The sequence below is a fragment of the Mus caroli genome, chromosome 4 (genome assembly GCF_900094665.2).
Source record: "Mus caroli chromosome 4, CAROLI_EIJ_v1.1, whole genome shotgun sequence".
Lineage (NCBI taxonomy): Eukaryota > Metazoa > Chordata > Mammalia > Rodentia > Muridae > Mus > Mus caroli.
The window spans coordinates 104,089,087-104,111,524 of NC_034573.1; the positions used below are offsets into that span (position 1 = coordinate 104,089,087).

Genomic DNA, 22,438 nt, shown 5'->3' on the forward strand with positions numbered 1-22,438 from the left:
AATAAACTAAGCCATTTATTTATATTCTTCCAGCTCAGAGATTTTAAGTCAATGTACACTTTTCACCATCTTTGACAGTATACACAAGACCGTACGAGATCAATCCAACAAAAATTCTACCATGAATGAGTTGGGGGAACCCGAAGTTCCACCTTTAACTAAATAGCCATTGCAATTGATGACTTATGTTTAGTTGGATGGCTTGTAAATGTCGGGATGTTTATGAATATGGTATCAAGACTTCCCATTCTTCATTAGATACTGTCACACCCCTATCACACATATCCATCACTAAATTATCTTAACAAGAGAGAGAGGGAGAGATAGAGACAGAGACAGAGACAGAGACAGAGAGAGAGAGAGACAGAGACAGAGAGAATGTGAAGTTAGGGGGTAAATATTGGTAGGTACTTGGTTATAATGGATTATTTTAGTAAGATATCAAATTCAGTTTGCTAGTATTACAAATTTTGCTTTCTTGTTCATAAAAACTATTGGCTTATAATTTTCTTTTCTATGTTGGGCTTTTGTCTGGTTTTGCTACCTGTGTAAAATTTGGATTCATAAAAGTAATTTGAAACTGCTTCTTTATTTTCTAGTTTGTAAAATAATTCAGCAGATAGTCATATATTAGTACTTCTTTGGAGGCCTGCTGAGATTCTGCACTGAATCTGTCTAAATCTTTCTAACCCTGTTTTTTTTTTCTTTAATAAGGGGGAGATATTTAATTATTGCTTCTATTTTGCTGAGTGCTATAGGTAGCTTTATTTATTTTTGTTGTTATATATCAATAAATCCATCCATTTATTTTAGTTTTTTCAGTTTTGTAGAATAAATACATGATGCCATTACCATGTTTGGAATTGTGGCCAGATAGTCTACTCTGGATAGAAAGAGAACCTACTCCTATTGTCTCATGAATGCAAGAGTGCTAAATTGACTCTTGATGGCTTATGTCTAAAACTATAAGTTAAGGCATATCTTAGCTCTCAGGGAGAAACTTCCCTTTGTTGTAGAAAATGATTAACACAGAGATCCAGAAGTGGCAAAACTACTGAGAATAAGAGACTGAGAAGTACTCAACCTTAAATGAGATATCTATACAATTCTGCCTCCTCTCAAAGCTTAGGAATCATTGAGAGAAAAAGCGGGGAGTGTAGGAGTGAGAGATGATAACACAGGGAAACAGTGTCTTCTGAACATAACAAGACAGTTGCACATTTGATCTCATAGTGCTCACAACAGATTATGTGAGACCTATGCAAGCTCAAGCAAGAACAAATCCCAGCATGGAGAAGGAAATTTGTTATGAAATTGCCCCCATATTTGAGGAGTCATTGACAACAGATAGTTGCTAAGAAAAGGAGAGGCAGTTTTCTTTAAGAGTGCAATCCTTGGTAAGGCAACAATACTCCCATGGAAGAATGTACTTCCAAAACCACTTGATAGCACAGTTTGTTCTTGATTGGTGTGTTGGTTATATTTTGCAAATTTGAAGTGAACCAAGACATATCAGGGAAAAAGAATCTTAATTGGGAAAATGCCTTCATAATATTGACATATATATATAAACAAGACTGTGTGCTACAGTCTCAAGTATTAATGTGAGAGACCCGAGAACATTCTGGGTTGTGAAAAGTCCAGAGCATGTAATAAGAAATCACGCTAAACTATCCATAAGTGTCAAGCCAGGAAGCTGTCTTCACTCCAAGGCTTCTGCTTTAGTTCCTGCCTCTAGGATCCCTGCTTCTCAGTTTCCTGTGTTTGTTTCCATTAAGATGTAGAGTTACCTGAATTGTAACTGAATTCAACTTTTTCCTTCCTGTGTTGCTTCGATCATGGTATTTCATCACAAAAATAAAAATGTTGCAGTTTTTATTGTTTTTGTTTTGTTTGGTTTTGTTTTTTATATAAGGGACACAAAGTTGATTGGATAGTGAAGGGGAATGGGTCTGGGAAGAATTGGGGATGAATTGATAAACTACTTTGTAAGACTATCTCAAGAACTAATAAATATATTTATAAACATTTATATGTGTACATTTATCATCTCATACATACATATAAGTGTACACATAGATATATGAAATATTTGTAGAGATACAATTATACAATCACTGAAGTAAACTTTTACATATATGTACACATGCATATACAAGTATCTGCAGTACTCTATAAACATATGTATGTACTAGTTTCTATGTTTTCATGTTAAACACATACATATATAAGTATGTAATCTATGTTAAACACATATATAAGTTTGTAATCTATGTTACACATTAATATACATCTATACATTACAAGTATGAGTGAATATGTGCATGAAATTAATTATTGTATCATATAGGTTTCCTAAATTTCATAACCTCTCTTATTTCTTCCTAAAGCTTACATCTTGTTCTTTCTCCCCAACTTTACTCCCAGTCAAGCTACTGCAAACTACTATTTTTGAATTTACTACTGTCTTTTGTGCCTTCAAGTTAGAATTGTTCTGTCAGCCTGGGAAACTACTGTGATCTTTTGCTTAACTGGTCTAACTTGTTGTTTTGTTTTGAGATTACTGTCATTTATTAACTATACAAAGCTTCCTTGAATATCTCATTTGAACTTAAGGACATTTACTTGTGTTTCTAAAATTATCTTTACTATGTACATGTCTAGCATTCAAAATTCATGATACCTTTTTATTCGGAACTCAGTGAATGACAGGTATGGGTCAGATTTCTTTTTACTTCTCCTGGGGAGGAAAGTCTTGCTAGCGATTGAGTAACACTAGATGCAATCACTGAGCTAAACAAAGATTTCATTTATGGGTTGATATAACCAGCCCTGTAGGAAGTTCCCTGGAAGAGAGACCTGTAAGGCTTGCAGAATCATGTGGCCAGACTTTCAGGTTAGGAGTAGGGGTGTTGATAGTTAATTTCTCTGATCTCCCTCTAACTCTGACATGTTTATGGCTTCAGGAGAACTGCTGAAGTGTTATCAAATACTCATATGACTGAACTGAGTCTTTTATAGGGACAACAGAGAACTGTTGTAGTATCATCTGGCTTAGGTAAGTAATGAGTTGTATTAAGTTTTAGAATATGATTATACCTTCATAGATAAGTTTTATTTCTTCTATTTTTTTCTTCCTTGTACTTCCTGGGAGGAATATTGTATCCGTAGAAACAAGTTTCAAGTACTTAGATTTAAGTATTTTAAGATTAGTAAATCTTGGGTCTCAGAAGGAGGGAGAGTTAGTCCTTTCTAGAGTGAATCTCCTAAGGTTTCTTTATGGGTGAGTTGAAAATTTAGTCTTGGGAAATACTGAACTTAGGTTCTGATTTTGGTTTAAACAGGGCTAAAGAAATATATGTATTCCTATAGCTGTTATTTCTCAGACACATAATAGTGAGACTTGTGCCCATCCTATGGTTTTTCTAAACCAATATACTTCTATGTTGTGTTCTGCTGTGATAAGCAAAACCATAAAGAGAATGTATGAGACGTCCCTGCTAAGTCTTTGAAATGTGTCTTTAAAATTTCAATTCCTAAAACAAGATAGCAGAAAAAGACAAATACTTCATGTTCTCAGTCATACATAGAAGTTTAAAAAGTTGATTTCCTAGAAATAGCTGCATAAACAGGCCTGGGATAAGGCAATTATTGGACATATTATTATAGAAGGGGTAATTTCTTTTAGGAATTTCATCCTAGACAATGGACTACAGACAGCTAATGACTCCTGGGAAAAGGAAAATAAGATGTTTATATTATATATTTTTAAAATTTAATATGAAATACATATTTTAATATTTATATATTACACATATAAATTTAGGTATTACATAATACATATACATATTATACATATATATATAATATATATATATATATGTGTGTGTGTGTGTGTGTATGTGTGTGTGTGTGCAATAATAATAAAAATTCTGCTGTCATCTTTAGAGTAGGGTGATGTGAGAGAAGCTGGAGGGAGGAAATGAGAGAAAAAAATGTAATTATATTTCAAGTTTTAAAATAACTTAAACGTTGATTTCATAGATCAGTATCATCATCACTAGACACTAGAATAGGGAAATAGATGCAAAATTGAGTTATTTAATCTTTTGAAAATATACCAAAATATAATTATCTAGCTGAAATAATTCTAATATGGTAAATCTAATTTAAAACTCATTGTAGTATTTTAAAACTGGAATATATTAGTAATGCGTTCTAACTTGAAAAGTTTACATGTTGAAATATTACACTGTAACACATAAAATATACAGTTATTGAATTTCAGTTAATAAAATTTTAAAGAAAATGAAAATAAGACTTTCTGCATAAAACATTAAATTCACCTTGAAAGCATTCAAACTCCTAGCAACTGTGATTATCTGTACAGAACCTGCACAGGATTAGTTCCACTATTTGCCATTGTGGAAGTCAAAAAATAATAAGGCTTTCATCCCATTCTGTGGCTTTGTATGAAGCTAAGAATTACTGGATGGGGAAGAGATGTTTTTCAGTGATGTAGTGACAATCAGTCATTTTCTTATGAACAAAACTTTACTATAGCAATGAAGGTGAATACAAAATATATAGAAGTATGAAAATATCACAATGGTACCCACTAATTATAATTAATATATACTAGTAAAATGCAAAAGAAAGAGTTATGGAGAAATGACTTAGTAGTTAAGAGTATGTATTGTCCTTGGAGAGGATCCAGGTTCTGTTCTGGCACCCATATGGTGGTTCATAACCATCTTTAATTTCAGTTCCAGAAGATCTCACAATTTCTTCTGACTTTCATGGGTGAAACTCATATGCACATCAGATGTTCTTATCCAGTGGTCTAGAGGTAGACCCAATTTTTCACGAAGGGTACCTAAGACAATTGGAAGTCATAGATATCTACATTATAATTCATAAGAGTAGTAAAATTACAGTTATGAAGTGCAAACAAAAATAATTTTGAGTTTGAGGGTCAACTCAATATTAGAAACTTTATTGAAGAGTCACAATATTAAGAAGGTTCAGAACCACTGATATACAAATATGCAGGTAAAACAGACAAAAGTGAAATAATTAATAAAAAGATTGTAAGACATATATGATATATATGAAAACTTTTCAATTTATTTTCTCAAAATTCAAGAAGGATGTACCATAAACATTTTTATATTTCCTAAAATAAAGAGTATAATAGATAAAAGGCCAAAATATTCAATAATGGATAAAAGGTCTTCATATTTGATTATGACAATTTTTCACCTTAAGTTTTTCCCAAACAAAAGGTCACAAAAATATGTCTCTACTTACAAGTTCTGCATAATAATAAAATTCAGAACAATGAGTAAAAGAAAAGAAAAACATGTATCTGTTTAAAAAGTCATATGATTAATAATTGTAAGGGTAAATCTGTTTCATACTTTTTTCATGTATTTAAATATAGCTAAGTGTGACATATACTTACACAACAGGGCCTTTGAGACTTTGATCCCTTTGGCAGTTCCATAACCTTATCTAGAGAGGTGACCTGATAAAGTTGGACAGCCCAGAAGACATCATGCCTGGAAGGATGAGATCCTCTAATGGGGAATAACATATCTAGAGGAATCCAGTCATTACATGGAACATTCCTAAAACTATGACCATCACTTTTAGTAAATGAAAATTAAAGGATGATATATATCAAGGAATAAATGAATGTAATGAAGTTATTCATTGTCCTAGATTGTGACCTAACAGTAACTCTACTTGGAAGCCAGTAGAATAGTATGGAGGAATTTGATTTCTGCAACTTTTTCTCATGTTTTTACTGACCGTTAACTTGTGTCTCATCACAGGTGTAATGGGAGCTACAGGAGTACTTCTGTGTGTTGTCTTACACTTCCTCCAGATGGTAACACAGAGTTCAGGTATGAATCTTTCACTTGCTCTTGAGCCTTAGCAATGTCAACTACCTCAGGAAAATCAAAATATGTTACAAATGATGGAGTATTTAAACCATTGTTCCTAAAGTTTGGATGTAGCAATGAAGTGAAGTCAGTCACAAGAGTACCCAGCTTAGAGAAAAAAAAGTCTAATCAGCATGAACCCTTTCCTTGGATTTGATTCAACTTTCAGGAAGAAAGTACAATTAAAGAGTTCAAATACTTCCCTTGTGGACCAACATTCACACTAAATACAGGAATTGCATAGCATTTTACACTGATGATTTCTACAGGTTGCAGATACATACTAGACTCTAGAGTTAAGAATGCAGTAGGGGGAAAATAAGGGAAGACAAAACAGGATAAGAGAATGAGAATTTGACTTTGTAGGGACATTTTATGTCAAACACAGATAAACATAGATTCTTGGAGATGTTTAAAAGAAACGATTTAAACACCAAATGATGTAAAATATGCAGATTATTCTACCAATACATGATTGTCTAATGTTAAAATCTCACATTTACTTGCATTCTACTCTTATTAGACTAATTTGTCATACTAGAAGTTTCATTGGTGATGATAGATGTCCATTTGTGCCTTTGACTTCCCCATTACATTGTGATTTCATTTGGATTTCTATTGAAGCAATTCAGTAATCTTTTTCCACATTATGTTTCCATATGACCCTGAAATGATCTATCCCTACCTGCATTTCCTGTCTTGGCCCTCTTCACCCCCTTTCCACTTTTGGTTCTCCATTTTCCACCCATAGCTACATATATTATATTCCTTTTTTAGAAGATCTATCGTGGTCACTAAATTCTTACCCTATACCTAATCTTTGTGGTTATATGGATTGTAACTTTCTTACTGAGGACTTAAAAGTTAACATTTGCATAATTGTTAATACATACTTGTCATTCTGGATCTGAGATACATCACTCAGAATGATTTTTTCCTCACTTCACACATTTACCTGTGAATTTCATGATTTCATATTGTTATATATCTGGGTAATAATATTCCAGCATACCATTGTACAACAATTCCATTCATCCATTGAAAAAAATCTGGGCCATTTATAATTTTTGAATATTATAAATGGAAGATCAGTTGGCATAATTGTGCAGGTATCTCTGAATTAGGATAAAGCATTATCTTGAAGTAGACCTACTCTGAGCTTCCTAAGAAACCACCACACCTATTTCTTTAGTGGCTGAACAAGTTTGCACTCATAACAGCAATGAATATTTACACCTTTTACTTCACATTCTCTTGAGAATAACCTATCATTTCTCATATTGTCAGGTGTAATTAATGAATGTGAGATGAACTATAAATATGACTTTGATTTGCATTTCACTCAGGGTGAAGTGTGTTGAACATTTCTTCAAGTATAATACAGTCATCTAAGAATTCTCTGTTTAGTTCTATAGCTGATTTTTTAATTAGGTATTTTCTTCATTTACATGTCCAGTGCTATCCCAAAAGTCCCCCATACCCTCCCCACCCACTCCCCCATCCACCCACTCCCACTTCTTGGCCCTGGCATTCCCCTGTACTGAGGCATATAAAGTTTGCAAGACCAATGGGCCTCTATTTCCACTGATGGCCAACTAGGCCATCTTCTGATACATATGCAGCTAGAGACTCGAGCTCCAGGGGTTATTGGTTAGTTCATATTGTTGTTCCACCTATAACATTGCAGATCCCTTTAGCTCCTTGGGTACTTTCTCTAGATCCTCCATTGGGGGCCCTGTGATCCATCCAATCGCTGACTGAGCATCCACGTCTGTGTTTGCTAGGCTCTGGAATAGCCTCATAAGAGACAGTTATATCAGGGTTCTTTCAGCAAAATCTTGCTAGTGTATGCAATGGTGTCAGTGTTTGGAGGCTGGTTATGGGATGGATCCCCGGATATGGCAGTTTCTTGATGGTCCATCCTTTCGTCTCAGCTCCAAACTTTGTTTCTGTAACTCCTTTCATGGGTGTTTTGTTCCCAATTCTAAGAAGGGGCAAAGTTTTCCACTTTGGTCTTTGTTCTTCTTGAGTTTCATGTGTTTCACAAATTGTATCTTATATCTTGTTTCTAAGTTTCTGGACTAATATCCACTTATCAGTGAGTACATGTCATGTGAGTTCTTTTGTTATTGAGTTACCTCACTCAGGATGATGCCCTCCAGTTCCATCCATTTGCCTAGGAATTTCATAAATTTATTCTTTTTAATAGTTGAGTAGTACTCTATTATGTAAATGTACCACATTTTCTGTATCCATTCCTCTGTTGAGGGGCATCTGGGTTCTTTCTAGCTTCTGGCTATTATAAATAAGGCTGCTATGAACATAGTAGAGCATGTGTCCTTCTTACCAGTTGGGACATCTTCTGGATATATGCCCAGGAGAGGTATTGTGGGATCCTCCGGTAGTACTATGTCCAATTTTCTGAGGAACCGCCAGACTGATTTGCCTATTTGTTTTGTTGATTCTAGATTTTTGAATTTTTATATATTTTAGATATTAATCTTCTACTAAATATGTAAAATTTAAAAATAGTTCTCCAAATGTTAATGTCTTTTTATGTGCAGAACATTTTCGTTTTCATAAGGTCCATTTATTATTTGTTGTCCTTTTAACCTATGCTAATGATGTTATGTTCCAAAAGTCTTTTCCTGCTCTAATGAGTTCAAGAATATTCCTCACTTTCTCCTCTATCAGACTCAGTGTATCTGCACTTATGTTCAGGTCCTTGATCCAGTTATGGTTGTTGATAAATATAGATTTATTTGCATTTGTCCACATGCAACCATCCAGTTTGAATAATATTGTTTTAAAGATGTTGTTTTTTTTTCTATGTGTATTTTGGTTTCTTTATCAAAAAACACAAATAAACCAACAAAAACAAAATACAAAAACAAAAACAAAACAGGTGTCCATAGGTGTATGAATTAATTATATCTGGGTCTTCAATTTTATTACAATAATAATTTTGTCTGTATGCTGGTTTTGTTATTATAGCTTCATACTCTAATTTGAGATGTAGAGTGGTGATATCTCCAGCAGTTCTTCGATGATCCAAACATTTTAGAGTTATCCTGAATTTTTGTTTTACCACATGTACATAAAAATTATCCTTTCAGGATCTGTGGAGAAGTGTTTTGGAATTTTGTTGGGTATTTCATTGAATATTTGGATTCTTTTTGGTAGAGTAACTGTTTTTTACTATGTTAATCCTACTAACCCATGAGGAAAGAAGTTATTTCCATCTTCTGTTATATTCTTCAGTGTCTTACTTTAGTATATTAAAACTTTTATCATACAAGTCTTTCATATCATTGACAAGATTATTATTATTAATATTATTGATATTATTATTTGAGGCTACTAGGGAAGATGTCCTGATTTCTATCTCAGTTCATTTGTTATTTGCATATGCAGGGGCTGATAATTTTTGTTAGTTAATGCTTTATCCAGCCATTTTGCTGAATGTGTTTACCAGATGTAGGGATTTCTTAGTTGAATTTTTAGGGTCACTTATGTATACTATCATATCATCTACCCAAGTGTACTTTAACTTCTTCCCTTTCTATTTGTGTCTTTGCTCTATCTATTTGTGCTTTGATTATTATATGCTGTGGGGAATTTCGTTTCTGGTCCAGTCTATTTGGTGTTCTGTATGCTTCTTGTACATGATAGACCTCTCTTTAGCTCAAAGGAATTTTCTTCCATGATTTTGTTGAAATTACTTTCTGTGGTATTCACCTAGGTTTATGCCCCTTTCTCTGTTCCTATAATTCATAGAATTTCCTTTTATCATAATATTTAAATTTTCTTGGATTATTTCCTGAATGTTATTAGATTCCATACTTTATTTGAACAAAGATTACCTCTATTCTATCTTCTCTTCAATGTCTAAAATTGGCTATCTCTTATATCCTGCTGGCAAGTCTTATCTCTAAAGCTCTTGTTTGAGTTCCTAATTTTTCACTTCTGTTTTCCTCTCAGTTTAGGTTTTTCAATATTTTATGGTTGGACTATTTTCTTCATTTCCAGTTTTTGTATTTTCATAGATTTCATTAAAAGATTTCTTTATTTCCTCTCTAAAGAACTTAAACATATTAATAATAGCTATTTTGAAGTTGTTTCTTGTGCTTCAGATATACTGCTTTTCTAACATTATATATAGTAGGGTTGCTGGGCTCTAGTGGAAACATATTGTCTTGAGTCTTACTGATAATGTTTTTATGCTGGTATGTAGGCATCTGAATAGGACGATTGTAATTCTAGGTACTGATATATGGTTTGTCTTTTTTGAGTACATCTATGTCCAATTCCATTTTTTTTGCTGCCTCTCTGGTTTTTACAAAATTGTGGTAGTTGTGAGTTTGGTGTTAGGAATGTTTCTGAGATCTTTCCATGTATGGTCACTGGGGGTCCTGAGTAAAAAGTGTTTTTATATATTTGGACCTGACACTTAGGAGTAGGATGGTGAATGTATCAAAAGGAGGGAGAAAATCTGGACATGTTGCCAAGATCTGATTAGAACCTATTTTTGTAACAAGTCGTCTTCTATGGGGAATTGAGTAAGCTGGGGACTTTGTAATTGGAAGACAGGAGGGAGACTAAACATTGACTACCTGATTTCCTGTTATCATCTCCAGTTTATTTTCAGAGAATGCCTATAGAAACTGGAAGTTGAGACCAAAGGATGGGGTGACAGAGTAGGCTATAGGAGATCTGCATATAGGAGATCCCCACTAGGGATAGGGGAAGGGAAGAAAGGGAAGCCCCAACAAGCGGTCTGCTACAGTGATTAAGGTGATCCTGGAGGATTGGCACTAAATGTCAGAATTGGAAGATTAAAGGCCCTTGATTTCCTGGGAAGTGGGTTTCCAGGGTTAATAAGGGAGTTTATGACTGAAAAAAAATCTTTCCCCTTATCTTTAAGGTTTAACTTTCAACATTTTTTTAACATCTGACTTTTATATTAATGAGTAAGCCTGAACATCTTTCATAAAATCTCTACCCTCCACCACTCAGCCCTAAATAATTATTTTCTTTTCATTGATAGTCATTTCTCCCTGGCTTTTTCATTCATTAAATGTCTTTTTCTGATGCATGTTTATAACTCATTCTGGTTAGCATCCCCAATTTTCTCTTGAATTTCGTATACCCTTGGCAATTTCTGCTCTTATTGCAGGTCCCTTTCCCATGTTCATGTTTTTTTTTTTTTTTTTTGTCTGTCTGTTTGTTTCGTTCATTTGGTTTGGCTTCGTCTGGTATGGTTTGGTTTTCTTATTTTGTTAGCTTACTACTGAGTTTAATCAGGGTCATCTCCATGACATTAAGTATAAAACTATTCACCAGAGCTTGAAGAACTCATTAGTGGATACACATCTGTCTATAATAACTCCTCCATTCCATGAATCTTTTAATAGTCAACAATTCAAGAGGGGTTAGTGGGAAGGGCTACCTGAATCCCTTCTGTATCTATGACCAGCCAATGACTGGTGCAGTCTTATATTGATACAGAATAGGCAAACTTAGCTGCTCTGTATTCATTATTGCAAGACTAGGTTATGCACAGATACTATTTTAGCACCCTTTTCTTTGTCTTCTAGTTCTTACATTTATTTCTATCCCTTTGTCTACAAAATTCCATGAACTTAAAGAGGTATTTTAGAAACACTGATTAATGAATTTATTTAGGGAACAAACTTTAATGTTTAGGAATTAGTTTGACATCATGAAATCAATTTAGCTATACAACAGGAGTAAATTACCACCTAAGAGACCTGACCTCCCTATCCTCCCACCATAGGACATCAAGTCTCTGTGAAGCTAGGTGCTTCTTCTCCCACGAGGCCAAACAAGGCATCCCAGCTAGAATAACATATCCCCATATAGACAAAAGCTTTTGGAATAGCTTTCTCTCCAGTTGTGCAAGATCCACATGAAGACGGTTTAGCATTTTATTGCTGTGTACAGATACTATAAACAAGGCATATCTTATAAGGACAACATTTAATTGGGGCTGGCTGAGAGATTCAGAGGTTCAGTCCATTATCATCTAGGCAGGAGCTTGGTAGTGCCCAGACAGGCATGGTGCAGGGCCTGCTGAGAGTTCATCTGAAGGCCACTAGAAAACTGGCTTCTAGAGAGATAGGGCAGGCATGTTAATGTCTATGCCCACAGTGATACACCTATTTCAGCAAGGCTAATCCCTCTAAAAGTGCTACTCCCTGCACCAAGCATATATAAACCATCACAAAGACTAAGCTGCACATCTGTTACATATGTTTGGGGAGGCCTAGATCCAGTCATATATGGATTTTGTTGGTGGTTCAGTCTCTGAGAGCCCTAAGTGTCCAGGTTAATTGATTATGTTGTTCTAACTAATTCCATGTTAATATTCAAAACAAAACTAAATAAGCTTCAAATTCCCTCTGCCATTTAGTTCTCCATTTTAAAACAAAATATTTTCTTTTAATTTCTAACTCTATCCTTCCTTCAGAGACTTCACTTTCTTACTTTCAAAAATTAATATTTCTGTCTATACCTGAGTTTTTCTAAACTCTTATTTTTGGGGTATTAACCCATAAGTATACAATACTAGCTCAGCTTGCATGTTCTCTGGACTTCAAGGTCTCAACTTCCTATGTACTGCAGAGCCACATCCTCTGTCTGGCTACTGGGGCTATACCTCTATATGCCATGAGAAGCAAGGGCCTGCCTGCTGAGCAGGTTCTCACAAGCCTCACTCATGTACAGGTACCACTGACTTCTGCTGTTAATTCAACCCCAGTCACTCCTGGTTTTTGTCACTCACCCACTCTGGGAAGATGCTGGGCCTGCATAGTAACTGCCCACTCCTCTGTATCACATAAACAGTGGAGATTTAACACAAATGGGCAGCAGTACCTACTACACTCTCATCTACAAACATTGTACATGTATCATAAGATCCATGGTTGTTGATCCTCTACTGTCTCTAAAGCCTCTATTCATCCAAAGCCCCCACTACATGACATTGCCTACTCATAGTGACATTTTTCCTGACTCTGTCTTGCTTGCTCATTGCCTTGATTTAGCTTGAATCCATCTTGTCTTGAAGTGTCTCAGCACCTGCAATTGTTCCTTAAAATTTTCTCTCACCATTTCTAGTAATACTTTATGCTTCTGTATCAGTTAATTAATTATTAACTAAAATACCTTCAGAATTTAAAAAAAAGTGATTTAAGTGAAGTATATGTAGACATCTGAGAGAGAGGAGAGAAGAAAAATTGACATAAATGATGATTTTAATAAACAATGTGAACATGTTTACTAATTCACACTCTTGTCATTTGACTATTGCAATCCTTCACAGAAAAATTCACAGTGACTGGCTTACAGAGGCCAGTCTTGGCACCATTGGGTGGAAATGTTGAACTGAGCTGTCAGTTGTCTCCGCCACAACAAGCACAGCATATGGAGATTCGTTGGTTTCGAAATCGCTATACAGAGCCTGTGTACCTGTACAGGAATGGTAAAGACCTGCATGGAGAAACTATCTCCAAGTATGTGGAGCGGACTGAACTCCTGAAAGATGACATTGGAAAGGGGAAGGTGACCCTCAGGATCTTTAAACTGACAGCTGATGATGATGGGACATACCACTGTGTCTTCAAAGTTGGAGAGTTCTATGAAGAGCATATCACAGAGGTCAAGGCCACAGGTAGGCATGGATCCCTCTCAGATTTCTGTGTATCCAAAGCCTATCTAGGGTTAACTGATTGGACAAGTCTTAGTGTTTAACACTTATTTAACAGGTCAATTAGCAAGCTTAATTCTGTGAATTTATTTTCTAAATTGAATGCTGTGAAAGAGCAAAGGTGAAAATTATTAAAGTGCAGAAATTGGTTTTATCAATAAATAGTTTCCTGTTTCATTTACATATAATGTTTATATTTCTAAATTTAAGGTTTTTTATTATCTTTTCAAGTAATTCTGACAACACTTTAGTAATTTTCCTAATGAACTAAAATTTTAAATATTCTTCTTACTATAAATCTGGTTGTGTAGAGAGGTCAAGATGATATGGTAGGAGGTGTGGAGGGAAAGTAATCAAATTCAACATATGAAAAAATTTTAATTAAAGTAATAAAACATTATTTTATGTAATTCTTATTTCCATTTATCTCCAAATCTGAGTACTTAGTGCCAAATTAATTTTCCTAAATATTTTCAAAGGATTTTAATTACAATCACTATACACCGATATAATTCTCTATGTGAAGTATAGAGAACTGTGTGGCTTTTATACTACTTTATTTACTCTGAACTATTCTAAATAAAAATAAGGATAGGGAAAGTAGAGAGTTTAAAAGAAGCTGATAAATTCCATAAATGTGTGTACATATGTATACGACTCTAGACCCAGAAATGAATCATTCTAGATGTCATGTGATACTCAACTCTATAGTCTAAAGCCAAGACAATCAATATAGCTTATAGCCATCTCTAGCAGTCTTATGGTGTAAACACCTACTATAATGGCTCAGATATAAATAAAATGTTTTTGTTATTTCAAAGACATTTTAATAAGTAGATTTAAAAATGCTATTTGAAATCTCCATACACTATTTCTTTGCCTATATATTACTGAAGTTCTATTATGATCCTGAAAGGTTTCTCTAAATGATCATTTCTCTCTAAATTAATTTGTACTTTTTATACTATTAATATATTATCTTTTAACACGATACATATTTTATGAAAATATTGACAATTAACTTCATAATTATTATCTACTTACCTTAGATAAAAAGTAGTTAGTTACAGTGATGAATAAAGAGATGGGGTAGAGAGGGTTTGAGCAAGAGAGTATTATAAAATTTCTGCCTGGCTCACAATATTTTTGTGAGTTTCTTATTGCAACCAGGGTCCTGTAGACTTTTGACCATTTGTTCATCTTTTGAAACTATGATTAAACCTGAGAAGAGCTTTGAAGGTTCTGTAGTTTCTTCTTATACTTATACTTAACAATATTGGTATCCTCTTTGCTTTCCAATCAGCCACAAGCTCGGACATGTACATTCTCATGCAGCCCCCTAATATCAAAGGTGTGATGTTGGAGTGTCATTCAGGAGGTTGGTTCCCACAGCCTCATATGGAATGGAGAGACAACAAGGGAAATATCATTCCAGCTACATCAAAGGCCCATTCACAGGATGAAAACAAATTGTTCAACATGACAATGACCCTTCTTATTGAAGCCAGCTCCCACAGGAGTGTCACTTGCTATCTTCAAAACCTTCTAACTCACCAAGAAGAAAGCATAAGTATTGTCCTATCAGGTAAAATGTTTGTCAGTTCTTCAGTAACAGTGATTGTCACATATACTTGTTATTAGCTTCTTCCTTGACTTGGTTTCTAAAGACTTCCTTTCTCTAGACCTTACTCACCATTTAGTCTGTTGTCTCTTAATTTCTTTGGTCTATTTATTTTTCCATTCTATATCCTTGGCTATTATAATTTGCATTTCTGTCATTTTGATAAAACACAATGATGAAAAAAATGTGTGGGAGAAGAGTCTATTTGGATTAGAATGCTACATCATAGTTCATCACCAAGAAAAGCTAAAGCAGGATCTCAAAGTAGAAACTTGGAGGTAGAAAGTCAAGTAGAAAGCTCAGAGGAACAGTGCTCACTGGCTTCTTCTCCATGTGTTTCTCAGCTTGTTTTCTGAAATAACCCAAAATCACCTGCCCAAGAATGGCACCACATACTCCCAATGGCATGGGCCCTACCACAAAATCATCAGTCAAGAAAATGCTCCCCATATAGGGCCAAAGGCCAATCTGATGAAGGCAACTTCTTAGTTCAGGTTTCTTTTTCCTAGATAACTCTTGTTTGTGTCCAGTCAATAAAACTAACTGGTACATAGACTTGAAACGTTACAAGACAAAACTTTAAGTCTGTATAGCCCTGGCTCCTGGAACTCACTTTGTAGACCAGGCTGGCCTTGAACTCAGAAATCTGCCTGCCTCTGCCTCGCAAGTGCTAGGATTAAAGGCGTGTGCCACCACCCTGCAAGGCAAAACTTTCAAGTTGTCACTCTCTTCTGACTTCCTTTTAGCTCATGACTTTAAGTATCACTAGAATTCTAAGGAATGATCAAGTTATAATTCTCCTCCTCTGATTCTCATCGGAAAGCTCAAAAGTAATCCAAAAGTCTAATTATTATCATAAAATAAGCATATCAAGAAATAGGTTGTAGTTAATCCCAAGCTAGCATAATGTTTATGCTTTGTGTTAGAATTTTATTTTTTCAGGTTTTTATAACAAAATCATTAAAGCCATACTTGACTTCCACTTTTAACATATTCACATATACAGAGATAATGCTAAGCCTAACTTTAGTATATATCCAGAATCTTGTTTTTAGTCCTCAGACAGATGTGTGAGTCCAGTTTCTAGATGCTGGAATGGTACCAATGACTTAGATTTAGTCACATATTGTAAAGGATTTTTAATCCAGCAATATGGCTGCTCTAGCAAGAGTTCACATCGAAAGACCTTCTAGATAATATATGATCAGACAGAAATCACATAACTTTAATCTCTCTAGCTAGAATATAGACATGCACTTAGCATAATCCCAAACAATGGAGGAAACATTAGTTTGTAGAAAGAATTAGTCATGTTTGAAAGAGACTGCTAATTCAGAGGAGAACAAAGTGATACATCAGAGAAAGATTTTAGAGCGTGAGTCAGAGATAGCATATTCCCAACTCTCACAAGAAAAAAACATTAAAGAGTGATAACTTAAAGGGCAGCACATAGGAACCGAGTCAGTTCTATTGAGTTCATGCAGTTCCATTCAATATCATTAAGTATCTGCAATCAGTGCAATTGAGTTCATGGGATTCAGAGGGAGTTTCTTGAAGCAAAGCAATTCAGTGAGAAACTTAGATAAGCCATTTTCAATCAATCAGAGTGGAGAGGAGTGTTTTTAAGGTAGAACAGCTGAATTAAACCAGAAAACCAGAATTAAAAAGCAAACAAACAAAAATGAGAAAGGGTGAGCTTATTCAACAGTAAGCCTCCAAGATGACAGTTTTATCAGGTAAATAAAAAACATATCCCAAAAGAAAATTAGGTATAAAACCTGATGATAAAACTAGAAATAAAAATTTAACTTCATTCTGATTATTCTGAGAGAACAAGTCTAAAGATGTTCTCCAAGTGACAATTTAGGCCTTAATATTATATAGACAATCCTTGAGTTCTTCATATATTTTGGATATTAGCCCTCTACCTGAAATAGAATTGGTAAATATCTTTTCCCAATCTGTGGGTTGTCATTTTGTCCTATTTACAGTGCCCTTGCCTGACAGCAGCTTTTCAATTTTATGAGGTCCCATTTGTCACTTGTTGATCTTAGAACATGAGCCATTGGTCTTCTGTTCAGGAAATTTTCCCCTGTACCAATGTGTTCGATACTCTTTCCTACGTTCTCTTCTATTAGATTCAGCATATTTCGTTTTATGTTAAGGTCCTTGACCCATTTGGACTTGGGCTTTGTACAAGGAGATAATGATGTGTCAATTTGCGTTTTTCTACATGCTGACTTCCACTTGAACCAGCACCATTTGTTGAAAATGCTGTCCATTTTTCCCCCACTGAATGGTTTTAGCTTTTTTGTTAAAGATCAAGTAACCATAGTATGTGGGTTCATTTCTGGGTCTTCAATTCTATTCCATTGTTCTACCTGCCTATCTCTATACCAATACCTTGCAGGTTCTGTCACTACTGCTCTGTAGTATACCGTGAGGTCAGGAATGGAGATGTCCTTCAAAAGTTTTTTTTTGTTTGTTTGTTTTTGTTTTTTGGGTTTTTTTTTTTTGTTTTTTTTTTTATTGAGAATGTTTTTTTTGCTACCCTGGGATTTTTCTTATTCCATGTAAATTTGAGAATTGCTCTTTCTATATCTGTGAAGAATTGAGTTGGAATTTTGATGGGGATTGCATTGAATCTATAGACTCCTTTTGGTAAGATGGTCATTTTTACTATGTTAATCCTGCTGATCCATGAGCGTGGGAGATCTTTCCATCTTCTGAAATCCTGTTCAATATCTTTCTTCAGAGATGTGAAGTTCTTATAATACAGATCTTTCACTTACTTGGTTAAAGTTACATCAAAATATAATATGTTATTTGTTACTATTGTGAAGGGTGTTGTTTACCTAGTTTGTTTGTTTGTTTCCTTTTTTGTATTTTGTTTATTTGTTTGTTTGTTTGTTTTCGAGACAGGGTTTCTCTGTGTAGCCCTGGCTGTCCTGGAACTCACTCTGTAGACCAGGCTGGCCTTGAACTCAGAAATCTGCCTGCCTGTGCCTCTCAAGTGGTACTGATTTGTTTGAGTTATTTTTATGTCCACCCACTTTGTTGAAGTTGTTTATCATTTGTAGGAGTTCTCTCATGGAATTTTTTGTGTGTATGTGTGTGTGTGTGTGTGTGTGTGTGTATGTGTGTCACTTAGGTATACTCTCATATCAACTACAAATAGTGATATCTTCACTTCCTTCTTCTAATTTGTATCCCTTTGATCCAATTTTTTTGCCTACTTGCTCTGGCTAGAACTTTGAGTACTGTATTGAATAGGTAAGGGGTAAGTAGGCAGCCTTGCTATGCCCTTGATTTCAGTAGGATTGCTTCAAGTTTCCCTCCATTTAGTTTGATGTTAGCTATTGGTTTGTTGTATATTGTTTTTTATTATGTTTAGATATAAACATTGAATTCATGATCTCTCCAACATTTTTAATATTAAGGGCTGTTGTATTTTTTCAGAGGCTTCTTCAGCATCTAATAAGATGACCATTTAGTTTTTTCTTTGAGTTTATATAGTAGATTACATTGAGGGATTTCTGCATATTGATCCATCCCTGCATCCCTGGGAAAAAGCCTACTTCATCATGGTGAAGGTACTCAGTGGGTAGAAGAAGGATAGGATTTTTTTTCCCCCCAGGGGAAATTGGGAAGGGCAATAACATTTAAAACACAAATAAATAAAATAACTAATAAAATAAAAATGTGATAATTGGAAAGAAAAGTGAAAACATGGATTCAAGAGAATAATTATTTTTTCAACCAAAAATTATGTATTGAATTATGATTGAAATGAAGAACATGCTTATATATAACTAAAAAACTTACTAGAGAAAACACTTTTAATAAATTAAAGATATTTAAGCAATTCAAGACAGAAACTACCTCAGAATAAAAGGCTGGAAAACAATTTCCCAAGCAAATGGTCCCAAGAAAGAAGCTGGAGTAGCCATTCTAATACCGATTAAAATAGACTTTGAACCCAAAGTTATAAAAAAGACAAGTAGGGGCATTTCATACACATCAAAAGTAAAATCTACCAACATGAACTCTCAATTCTGAACACCTATGCTCCAAATGCAAGGGCTTTAACATTCATTAAAGAAACTTTAATAAAGCTCAAAGCACACATTGCACCAAACACAAATATAGTGAGAGACACACCACTCTCATCAATGGACAGATCCTGTAAACAGAAACTAAACAGAGACATAGTGAAATTAACAAAAGTTAAGAAACAAATGGATGTAACAGATATCTATAGGACATTTCATCTTAAAACAAAAGGATATATCTTCTTCTCAGCACCTCATGGAACCTTCTCTAAAACTGACCATATAATAGGTCACAAAACAGGCCTCAACATGTACAAAAAATATTGAAATTATCCCATGAATTCTATCAGATCACTATAGACTAAGGCTGATCTTCAATAACAACATAAATAATAGAAAGCCAACGTTGACGTGGAAGCTGAACAACAGTCTACTCAATGATAACTTGGTCAAGGAAGAAATAAAGAAAGAAATGAAAGACTTTAGAGTTTAATGAAAATGAAGCCGCAACAAACCCAAACTTATGGGACACAATGAAAACAGTCCTAAGAGTAAAATTCATAGATCTAAGTGTCTCCAAAAAGAAATTGTAGAGAGCATATACTAGCAACTTGACAGCACACCTAAAAGTTCTAGAACAAAAGGAAGCAAATTCACTCAAGAGGAGTAGACAGCAGGAAATAATCAAACTCTGGTCTGAAACCAGCCAAGTGGAAACACAAAGAACTATATAAAGAATCAAGCAAACCAAGAGCTGGTTTTTGGAGAAAATCAACAAGAGAGATAAACTCTTAGCCAGACTAACTAGGAGGCACAGAGAGAGTATCCTAATTAACAAAATCAGAAATGAAAAGGAAAACATATCAACAGAATCCGAGGAAATCCAAAAAAATCATCAGATCCTACTACAAAAGGTTATATTCAACTAAACTGAAAAGCCTGGATGAAATGGAAAATTTTCTAGACAGACACCAGGTACCAAAGTTAAATCAGGGTCAGATTAGCCATCTAAATAGTTCTATATTCCCTAAAGAAATAGAAGCAGTCATTAATAGTCTCCCAACCAAAAAAGCCCCAAGACCAGATGGGCTTAGTGCAGAGTTCTATCAGACCTTCATAGAAGACCTAATTCCAAAACTCCTCAAAATATTCCACAAAATAGAAGCAGAAGGTACTCTACCCAATTGAGTCTATGACCCCACCATTATTCTGACACCTAAACTACACAAAGAGCCAACAAAGAAAGAGAACTTCAGACCAATTTCCCTTATGAATATCGATGCAAAAATACTCAATAAAATCCTCACAAACCGAATCCAAGAACACATCGAAACTATCATCCATCATGATCAAGTAGGCTTCATCCTACAGATGCAGGAATGGTTCAATATATGGAAATCCATCAAAGTAATCCACTATACAAACAAAATCAAGGAAAAAAACCACATGATCATCTCATTAGATACTGAGAAAGCATTTGAAAAATATCCAACACCTCTTCATGATAAAAGTCATGGAAAGATCAGGAATTCAAGGCCCATACCTAAACATAATAATAGCAATATACAGCAAACAAGTTGACAACATCAATGAAAATAGAGACAAACTTGAAGCAGTCCTACTAAAATCAGGGACTAGATATGGCTACCCACTCTCTCCCTACCTATTCAATATAGTACTTGAAATCCTACACAGAGCAATTAGAGAACAAAAGGAGATCAAAGAGATACAAATTGGAAAGGATGAAGTCAAAATATCATTAGTTGCATATGACGTGATAGTATGTATAAGTGACCCCCAAAATTCTACCAGAGAACTCCTAAACCTGATAAACAAATTCAATAAAGTAGCTGGATATAAAATTAACTCAAAACAAATCAGTGGCCTTTCCTTATACAAAGGATAAACAGACTGAGAAAGAAATAAGGGAAACAACATCCTTTACAATATTCAGAAATAATATAAAATACTCTGGTGTAACTCTAACAAAGGAAGTGAAAGGTCTGTATGATAAGAACTTCAAGTCTCTGAAAAAAAGAAATTGAAGAAGATCTCAGAAGATGGAAAGATCTCTCATGTTCATGGATTGGCAGGATTAATATAGTAAAAATGGCTATCTTTCTGAAAGCAATCTACACATTCAATACAATTTCCATCAAAATTCCAACTCAATTCTTCACAGAGTTGGAAAGGGCAATTTGCAAATTCATCTGGAATAAAACAACAACAAAAACAAAAACAAAAAAAACCTAGGATAGTAAAATCTATTCTGAACAATAAAAGAACCTCTGGTGGAATCTTCATTTCTTACCTCAAACTGTACTACAGGACAATTTTGATAAAAACTGCATCATACTAGTACAGTGGCAGACAGGTAGATTAATGGACTAGAATTGAAGACCAAGAAATGAACCCACACCCCTATGGTCAATTGATCTTTAACAAAGCAGCTAACCAATCCCATGGAAAAAAGACAGCATTTTCAACAAATGGTGCTGGCTCAGCTGTCAGTTTGCTTGTAGAAGAATGTGAGTTGATCCATTCTTATCTCCTTGTTCAAAGCTCAAGTACAAGTGGATCAAGGAATTCCACAGAAAACTAGAGACACTGAAACTTATAGAGGAGAAAGTAGGGAAGAGCCTCAAACATATGGGCACAGGGGAAAAATTCTGGAACCGACCACCAATGACTTGAGCTGTAAGATCAAGAATCAACAAATGGAACCTCATAAAATTGCAAAGCTTCTGTAAAGGAAAGAACACTGTCAATAGGATAAATCGGCAACCAACAGATTGAGAAAAGTTCTTTACCAATCCTAAATCTGATAGGGGACTAATATTCAATATATATATTGATTGGTGGTTTAGTCCCAGGGAGTATATTGATTGGTGGTTTAGTCCCAGGGAGCTCTGGGGGCACTGGTTAGTTCATACTCTTGTTCCTCCTATGGTGTTGCAAATGCCTTAGCTCCTTGTGTAATTTCTCTAGCTCCTTCATTGGGGACCCTGTGCTCCATTCAATGGATGACTGTGGACATTGGTAGAAGAATGTGAGTTGATCCATTGATCAACCACCAATCAATATATAT

The 22,438-nt window shown here is 34.7% G+C and overlaps 1 protein-coding gene across 3 annotated transcripts in view; it reads left to right on the top strand.

Moving 5' to 3' along the window:
• Nucleotides 1–3,050: 3,050 nt before the first annotated feature.
• Nucleotides 3,051–22,438, top strand: part of LOC110293057 (selection and upkeep of intraepithelial T-cells protein 2) — a 36,241-nt gene continuing 16,853 nt past the window's right edge. The window contains exons 1-4 of one of the 3 annotated variants that reach the window (XM_021160822.1): nucleotides 3,051–3,058; nucleotides 5,838–5,909; nucleotides 13,294–13,641; nucleotides 14,981–15,262. In XM_021160822.1, the coding sequence (XP_021016481.1) occupies nucleotides 5,843–5,909; nucleotides 13,294–13,641; nucleotides 14,981–15,262 (697 nt within the window). In that variant the 5' untranslated portion in view covers nucleotides 3,051–3,058; nucleotides 5,838–5,842. Of the gene's footprint in view, nucleotides 3,059–5,837; nucleotides 5,910–13,293; nucleotides 13,642–14,980; nucleotides 15,263–22,438 lie in introns of those variants that run through there. The other 2 variants (XM_021160823.1, XM_021160821.1) reach the window with 2 other exon arrangements.